This window comes from Triticum dicoccoides, chromosome 2A, assembly GCF_002162155.2.
Source record: "Triticum dicoccoides isolate Atlit2015 ecotype Zavitan chromosome 2A, WEW_v2.0, whole genome shotgun sequence".
Taxonomy (NCBI): Eukaryota; Viridiplantae; Streptophyta; class Magnoliopsida; order Poales; family Poaceae; genus Triticum; species Triticum dicoccoides.
Window position 1 is genome coordinate 13205255 of NC_041382.1, and position 9241 is coordinate 13214495.

A 9241-nucleotide genomic window follows, 5' to 3' on the forward strand; every position below is an offset into this window, starting at 1 on the left:
AGGTGTCATATATCGGCAGACGAAATTACTCTGCACACGACAATTTGGAAGACGATCTGCAGACGACCTTGCGATCGATGGCTATAGCCCACGTGAACTGAGGTGATCGATGGCTGTTGTATCTTGTCGTCCAGAGATCGGGCACAGGCCATCGTCTATGTAGCAGTTCTCATTGGCAAAAATTCGTAGGGGGATGTAGGAGCGGGAGCATGCACCTGCCCATCCCTTCTGGTCACCTGATTGCTTCGCGATCTGCGAAGTAGGTGGATCCTGCACGAGGGCATAATACGTTTAAGTTTTGATATTTGAAAATTACGATTTTGCATTTAAAACTTGTGATTTTCTCGGTCGCTTGTATCCAAGTTTTGGGTACCGCCAGAGAAAACCGATTACCGGGCGGATACCGAGCTTCTCGCCGCCCCCGGTATATGGGCCTTTTGAGCAAAACAATTCGGCCTTGCGAGAGCCAAGGAAACCATGCCGCGTCTTGCTACTATACAGCCACGCACTAACCCTAGAAACCGAAAACACTCAGTCTCTCTCGTCTCTTCTCCTCGAATCCATTTCCCGCAAAATGTTAGCGGCAACCAGCATGGCGGAAGTGAGCCAGCAAAGGTGGCGCACAATCCATCCCTTGGCTCCCTATCTAGCTGCAGCGCGGCCATGCTCTCGCCACTCCACGACCTCCACCTGGGGCAGTGGGGTGCTCTCCGTCATGGTGGCTGTTGGAAAGGGGAGGGGCGGGGCGATGGCAAGCTGCGAACAGTAGGAATAGCGGTCATCGCCGACATCCATGGCGCAGGTCATGCGTCTTGATGTCCTACAAGCCAAACAGGGTGGTGTAGCACTTTTGCATAAGTATCTAAATTACTAATCGTCCCAACAAAGAGAGAAGGAGAGTATTTATAAGTATCGTTTCTGTCACACATAAGTTGTCACAATTCTTATGAATAACTGCTTGTGATTTTGCAAATATCGTTATTGTCCTAAGAGGCATATAGACCAGAGTAGTGAATATGATGAGTCTGTGGCAACGAGCATAATGCATTTGAAAGTAAGGAACATAAATAAAACGGAAACTAAGGTTATTTTCCTTCAATGAAGAGGTTAGGTGTGGAGAGAATTCTTTTTATGGTATACATCAAGTGTGCAAGTGCGACGGTAATACCAGTTACCTTGTATCACGAATATAGTGTTTAATTTGTTTGTTCGGTAGGCGGATCACCCTAAGGTTATGGAACTCCTCCAGGAGGGATAATATTCCATTCTATGGTCCTTCTTTGCCATTGCCATAGAGTGGTTGTATCCAAAATTAAGGTCCTTATACTAGAACCAAGCATCTATATCAATATAAAAAGACCCAAAGGGGCAGATCCAACTGATCTCGTCCATCGAACTAAGTCAATCCAACGACCTAGACTGCTCCAATGGCGAGCGTTAAACGTGTTTAACATGCAATTAATATCATACCAAATATTGCATTAATCACATGACTAATAGACAAATAATAGCATACCTAATATCCACATGCAATTAATATATTGCCTAACGATTAACGTGTGTTGCACGTGCGCATTTACTAGTTACTTTAATGGATCGTTGTTATCACATATTATCTTCGGTCCTCATAGATGTCTCCACCTGTCACGTCAAAGGTCATAGATTTCCTAAACAAATATGTGTTACCTGTGTAGATCTTGAGATCATGTTGCCTGGGCCCTCTGGACAACACACATAGAGTTCACCACAGAATAACAACTTACTAGACAAATCATAAGACTACAAACACAAATGATAACATATAGAATGGACACAAATGAATCTTACCACTCACCTACATCTCCCATGCCTAGGGGGAACTACTCACAAACATAGGAGAATAACCAATCATCTCGGAGAATAAACCCATTAAAACCATATCAATAAGACCGTAAACATCCACAATGAAATGAATGATCAAACAAGTCTCGATCTCCAGATGAGTATGAATAGAGTTTACAAATCGATATTACAACTTGGAATTCCTCTTGAAATAGTTGAATGATGAAATGATGATGGAGATGGAAGGATCAAAACTACGAAGATCTCTGGTGGTTCTCCAGATCTCTTCTCTCTGTGTTCTGGTAGTGGTGGCAATGGCTAGGGTTCTCCAATGTGTGTTGTCCCTTCACGAAAGTGTCTTGTATTGATAAGATGAAGCTTCATGCACCTCATACGACCATCCATGCGAGCGGGGGTGCTCGCAGGAAGGTCGTCTTTCACTCTGGCTCGCCTGGTGGGTGAGGCCCCAATATGGAAGTTGCTCCATTTGGCTAGGTTTGTCGTGATTCTCCTTGGTTCCTTGCATATGCAATACTTTATGCCAAACAATTGAAAGATGAATTTCCATCTCTCTTGAAGTATTAGCATTATAAATAACTGAGATGTGATGTTAACCCAGTGAAAACCAAATGAAAACCCTTGCAAATAATCATAAATTCTCTATGTCTATAGCCGTCGGTCAGAGCAGAGGTGATGTTTTTATTGATGGCCAACAAAGCAGATCTGGAGGCAGAGGTCATGGAAGTGGTAGCGTGACCATCCCTATCAACCGTTCATCAGGAGGAGGAGGAGGAGGAGGACAAGCCATGGGATTCATGGACAACATCATCCGGATCGGGCTTGTCACCGGTGTGGCTCATAAAGGTGGCATATGCAGAGGCCCGGAGGTTCCATTGCCGATTCCAATACCAAAGAAAAGTTATTTCTTTAGTTTTCAAGAATTTTTTGTTTGACCAGTTCTATTTGGTATATTTCTTTAGTTTGCTAAATAGTGGAATTTTGAAACATATAAAGATTGCAAAAAAAATTCAGGGCTGGCACCCACCATCAGCAAAACAAAGAACATTAGCATGATAAATGATGCGTAATTCCTTCTCCCTATGCAATTGTTGAGCCACTGCATTGACGATAGTAAATAATCAATCAGTTTTCCAAGAGATGAAGAAAAGATCTAGAGATTTGGAATTGAGCTATGCTTAGTATAGTTGTTACCCTGCTTCAAACAATTTGTACTAGATTCATGTCTAGTGTCCTTATAATAAGGCTAAACAACATTGAGTTATTAACTTTAGTAAACGTCTTTTTTTGTCTATTGTTTTAATAAGGCAGTTCATAGTTTGCCAATAACCCATGGTGATTGTCAGTTTGTCATTGAAATGGCCAAATTCACAGATTCTGTATGGGATGCCCCAATTGATTGTAGAATATTTTTGTAATGATTATATCGGAGTAGCCATACAAATAGATATATTGTTTGAAGGAGGGGCAACATAAATGACGCCCCTTTTTAAAACATGGATTCTTATCTAGTGTGCATTCATTTTGCTTTGAATCAAATTTTATCCAAATTACATGAAAAATCATTACATATGCACATGTATTTTTATTTAAGGTAATGCAAATGATGTAACAAATATATGGTGTCATGGGAAACCATTGGAAGAAAATGCATTGTCTTGTGGATATTGTGGGACTATTAAACTTGGTCGGGGTTAAACCTAATTCAAGCATCACTTAGCTGGACTGGGTCCTAAGTGTTACTCTTGCCTGAGTGCGCCTCATCATGTAGTTGCTATATTTTGGTAAGACATTCCAGAGGGAATTGATAGGAGGATGAAGCAAAGAAGGAAAGAAAAGAGTAGTAGATGAGGTCAACCATATGAAAAATCCAGGTGCATCAATACATATTGATTGTGAAGATGAGAACAATGATATACTATGATAGACCTTACAAAATTTATTACGTGAAGATCATGGGAGAATGTGCGGTGTTAGAGGCAGCAACTCAGGATATCAAAGGGAGCAAACCAGGCGGAGTCAGAGACTTCTTTAACGTTGATTTGGCATATAGCAAGACTAGGCCACAGCTGACATTAGAGTTGTGTATTAACAAGGCGGAATATGAAGCAAGGATTGGGAAGGCTTGTTCCAAATGGTTTCATGCTAATGACATCCCTAGGCATAAAGCCAATTGTCCATACTTTGTAGGAGCCCTAAAATTGACTCAAGACCTTGCCACAGGCGTGCCTACCCCTAAAGGGATATATATTTATGGACTTTATCTGAATTCCATCTATGAAGAGTTGCAACAGTATGTGCCCAAGTTCAAAGATGATTGGCCAACATAGGATGTTACTATCATGTCAGATCATGGGCCGGCCCTTCTCGTTCAAGCATTCGAGCATTATAAACTTTATGGTTTTCTCCAATGGGCATATGTATTTCTACAAATCTGTTAATGAATTGGACACATGCAAAATTCAAAGTTTTTGTATGAGCACGTCAAAGAAGTGATTGAAGAGATAGGGCAGGAAGATGTTGTCCAGCTTGTGACTCAAGAAAGCATGTATTGATCTCGTTGTCGATTTCCCACACATCACATGGCAGCCATGTCCAGCTCACTGGATTAACCCCATGTTGAAGGAGATGTGATGCTTTCCTGAGATTAATATGTAAGATAATATGTAGATTCATGTCCAATAATTCAACTTTGCATGCTGAAATGCAGAAGCACATAGGTGGAGAGTTGGTACGACCGAGGCTGAAATGCAGAAATGTGTAAACTGCTTATATGCTATAAATAGAGTAACCATGCTATCATAATCAAATTCTCAAGTTTCCGGTCGCAAAAATTTGAATTTAAAATTTGAACTAAAATTTCATCCAGAATTTGCTCGGAATTTCGCGGTAACCATGGTACCCATGATAAAAATGTCCTCCTTGGTAACCCAAATCTTGCTCGTATCAAGTATCAGAGTTGAATCTTTAAACGTTTTTTTGTACCAAAGTTGTTATTTTGTCTGTCGCTCGTATAAAGTTTCAAAGGTTGAAACTTAACAGAAGTTTTTTAAACTCCTCAAAATGTATTTAAAATGGTTCTTATTTGAAAGCCCTCCTCACGAGAAACATGAATATAAATTTTATTTTGAACTTTTCATTCAAAAAATATCAAAGATTAAAACTCAGAAGCCAAAAGAAAAGGCACGCATGAGAAACTCAGTTCCCCTGCACCTAGTGCCTCCTCTCACATATATCAATTGTTCGTTGCCTAGCTAGCTGGGTTGCGAGGTTGCTCGAGTTTTTTCTTACAATTTTTTTTCACATTGTTTTACGCTCTTGTGTAACTAGCAAAAGAGCTTGGTGTTGTAGGAACACTTGGTTGATGGCGTTGTCGTAGCCCCAGATTGAAAACGTCATCCTAACGACTATCTTTGTGATGTGCCAATAAAGGTCCAACTTTTTTTAGGCAAAATAAAGGTCCAGTTGAGTGGACGAAATACTCCAAAGATTTCGATAAAAAGGGTGCAATTAGAATGGAGCAACGATGTTGTCACTGTTTCAACCACACGAACATTACCAATAATGGTTTTTGGAAGCACCTTGAGTCGCCCATCCAAAAAGATGGGAAGCCTTAATTGATGAATGTACTTGGGCCGGGGATGGTTCCCTAGAAGCGCAGGCCGTCGGATCACTGTATCTTCACTATAATGTCGATAAACGATTTCAACTCCACAAAGAATCAAAGCAACAAAAAAAAGGTTGACACACCAACATAAACTCATCAGATCCAAATAATCAGATCTGCGAGGACAGGAAACTCTCTAATCTCCTGGCACCGTCAAAAGAACGAGAGTAAATTTATTCTCACAAACAACGATGATCACTAGATGATGACAAAAAACATAGAACTCTTCAAGATGCGAGGTCCCCTCACCTCTCAATGGCAAGATGGCAGCCGGAAGCGAGGGGACTGAAAAGTCCCCCGCTATGGTGGCGGCGGCCCTAGATGAAACCCTCTCATTGCTGTTGTAGTCGTACTCTCGTTCATAGCAGCGTTGATGATGTGCTTCGTTATGCTGGCCAGCCGAGTTGACCTTTTTGAAATGGGCATGGGCCACCCAGGCATGCTGGGATGACTCCTCAGCTTGGGCCTACCAAACTTCTTTTTTGTTCTAGTTTTATTTTAGCTTCTTTTACAAGAAAAAGATGAACATCGACAGTTGATTTTCAGATGAATGGTTCTAACGAATTTAACTGGACGCCAAAAAATCATTAAGTGCCTGATGGGTAGTCGCTCCCGATGTAATGTTTTCTTTGTTTGTGAAATATATTCATTAGGTTCCTACGACATCGATCTGAATATCGCATATGTGAGCTGATGTTTTCATCCCAAAATCCGTTTAAAGATTGGATTTTGGAGAGTCAGTTTTGTCATTGGAAATTTACAGTAAACATTACTCCAAGCTGAAGGAGCTCCTGTCCGATAGTCACCCCAATAGGAGTGCCATTCCGGCTGGCCTTACACCTAAAGAAGGTCGACATCGGTACCACAAATCTGAGTAGTTGTTCCCCTACTCCATAGATCTATGGAACTCAACAGTGTTGGTCAAAACGATGGCATCAAAACATGAAGAAGATTATGGAAAGTACGACTTGTAAGAAAATAACCATTTTACAAGAATGAATAAATAGTCATTGTATCTGAGTACCTGAATGTGTTCTTCAAGATTCATAGAAAGAAGAAGGTTACTAATAGTTTGAAATAAGAATGCAATAGCTTTTTGGGTGAAAAGTGAACCTTATCAACACAACAATTCATTTGAAATATTTCTTTACTACTAGTATAGGATTATCGTTTTACATACAAAGGTAAATTACTAAATTTTCACATATGGCTGTATCGTTTACTATTTGTATCAAAAGCTACAACTCTTATCACATGGGTGCTAAGATTCACATTCATAATTATTTGTTTCACATGCTGTAGGTGTCACTTGGTATTGTGGGGTTGTATTATGACATTGAGTATGCATTTCAAGCAGCAACACTCTATGTTAGTAGTTCTGAAGACCCTTTTTCAGTTTTTGGTAATTGAGTTCATGAGTTTTTGGTTAAGTAAACTTGCGTTTTTACAAAAACAAATTATACCATAAATGTTCGCCTCGGCCATGTTCAATTCCTGGATCCGCAACTGCCCACCATGCTAGTCGTAAGAAAACTGCAATATCGCATGTAAGCAAGTTTACGATCCATTTCTTAGTATTGTACATTACTCAATTATTCATATTCTACACATACATGGTTGTTGTTTGCACAAACAGAGCACAAACTCTCCTTCACATATCACAATTCATAGCCGGTAATGAGAAAGAGCAGTTTTTGCATCTAACCCAATGGAGTAGTAATGCTTGATGTAATCACTTGCGAGGGTTTCCCTATATAACGGTAGGTTCTTGTCAGACAACAACTCCTTAATTGGACCGTAAATCCTTGTCGAGGTCGGATCCTTTTGTGTGCCGAAGAAGTACGCGATCGAGACCCGTGGAGCAACGTTCTTTGCCAATACCCTATGTTCCACGCTCCTAAACCCATCATTGGAGATCAACTGCACATTTTTGTAACATAAAGGAAATAGTTAATGATCAGCACAAGCCCTTGACAAATAATTAAGGGTGGTTGGCCATGATTTAAATACCTGTAAGAGATCACCGATATTAACAATGAATGTCCCGGGCGTTGGCGCAACGTCTATCCACTGATCCTCGTTGAAGATTTGGAGGCCGCCAATTTCGTCTTGAAGAAGTATGGTCAGGAAGCCACCGTCTGAATGTCGACTTGTCCCGATGGCGAGTTCAGGCTCCGGGCAGGGAGGGTAATAGTGGCATAGTAAGACATGCCCTTGGTTGCACTCTATATCTGCGAGGTGTCTTGGTTCGAGCCCAAGAGCTTCCGAGAGCAGCTCGAACAAAGTGTTCCCCAAATTCTTCACTTGGTGAGCATAGTCAAACAACACATTGCTGCAAATCAACATTTGAGTGTTGAGTTGTTTATTCTGGACATATTATGTAAGTATAATTTCTAAAAACACAATATGCCCTATAGAAAGTAATTTCACTGCACAATTTAGCTCTAATCAATTACTCCATCCGTCTCATAATATAATAGCGTTTTTGACACTACACTATTGTCAAAAACACTCTCATATTACGGGATGGAGGGAGTATTTAGCAACCAAGAATGAACTCAAACAAATAATACATACTCCATATAGGTATAAATTATAAGAAAAAATGTGGCCTAGCTCTAGCTCGTGCCAGTCATAGAACCAAGCTAGCAGGAACTACTGTGATACAGCTAGAGCACTCACCGGCAGCTGTCCGGCAGGTCATCGGCGTCGGGCGGGGTCGGCGCCATGCGGAGGTAGAGTGTGTCGCGCCAGTTGGCCACGGGCGACTGGTACAAGTCGAAGTTGCAGTGATACTTGACCGCCCTCGCCGGCTCACGCGAGTATAGCCGCGCCTTGTCGCTGCCCTCGCCACCATCGGCCTCGTGGAACGCCCGCACCGCATCCATCGCCATGGCCATCGCGTCCTCCGGCACGCCGTGGCCGGTCACCTTGAAGAACCCCCACTCCGCCGCGGCCCGACGCACAGCAGCCACCACTGCCGCGTGGTCACCGCACCCGAGGTCGATTATCGGGATGGCTGCCGGTTCTTGGCCGGCGGGGACGGTGGCGTCCTGCCGTGGCTCATGGTGCTGGTTGGGGACGCGGAAGATGCGCGGGACGTGAGTGACACCAGAGGCGACGAGGCCACGCACGCCGGCGTAGGTGGCGTCCAGCGCGTGGAGCTCGGCCGTGCGGTCATAGGCCGGGGAAGAGGACTCAGAGGAGGCGGCCGACATGGTTAGTGGCATTACTGGCGTAAGTACGTGATCGTGGATGGTTGGTGGCGTGCGCTTGCCGACTTGGCTGCTCGAGTGCTCTTTATATGTTCTAGCTGGTGAGTGCGCTTGCCGCAGATGCTCGTGCTGAAATCGTGCCGCGACAGCGACGGGGAAGAAGAAAGGCCAAAAACGTGGGTGGCTCCAGAAAGCACGGTGGTCCGGCCATGTTGTATGCACGGCGGACGCATGAGCCGTCATGGCGCGGGGACCCGGCCTTGCGCAGCACAAGCCCGCACGGACGCACGACCTCTTCCCGCGCTCGGGTCGTCCGGGTTAATGGAGACGCCCCCATGGCCATGTGGTAGACGCTATGCCCGTGTGTAAGAATATTATACTACATATTTGTGTAACCCATCTAATTTGCCGGGGTAATTCTAATTTTAAGTTAGCTGCTAGCGTGATGATTACTTGGCATGAATGAGTTTGAATTATGAACTTTTTTCGGCCATGTACTTTAATTTTCTAACGTAGAGGT

At 42.9% G+C, this 9241-nt stretch overlaps 1 protein-coding gene across 1 annotated transcript; it reads right to left on the reverse strand.

Annotated features, from left to right (window-relative positions):
• Positions 1 to 7171: 7171 nt before the first annotated feature.
• On the reverse strand, positions 7172 to 8964 carry LOC119357417 (1-aminocyclopropane-1-carboxylate oxidase homolog 1-like). Its single transcript, XM_037624381.1, has 3 exons — positions 8189 to 8964; positions 7517 to 7838; positions 7172 to 7426 (listed from the first exon to the last, which is right to left on the reverse strand). The coding sequence occupies exons 1-3, from the start codon at positions 8962 to 8964 to the stop codon at positions 7172 to 7174; spliced, it is 1353 nt and encodes a 450-aa protein (XP_037480278.1).
• Between the last annotated feature and the right edge of the window lie 277 nt (positions 8965 to 9241).

Coding starts and splice junctions, on each gene's coding strand:
- LOC119357417 (XM_037624381.1), bottom strand. CDS start 8,964: ATGACGGCTCATGCGTCCGCCGTGCATACAACATGGCCGGACCACCGT. Junction 7,839..8,188: donor GACCTGCCGGACAGCTGCCG/GTGAGTGCTCTA, acceptor GTTGATTTGCAG/CAATGTGTTGTTTGACTATG. Junction 7,427..7,516: donor ATATCGGTGATCTCTTACAG/GTATTTAAATCA, acceptor AAAAATGTGCAG/TTGATCTCCAATGATGGGTT.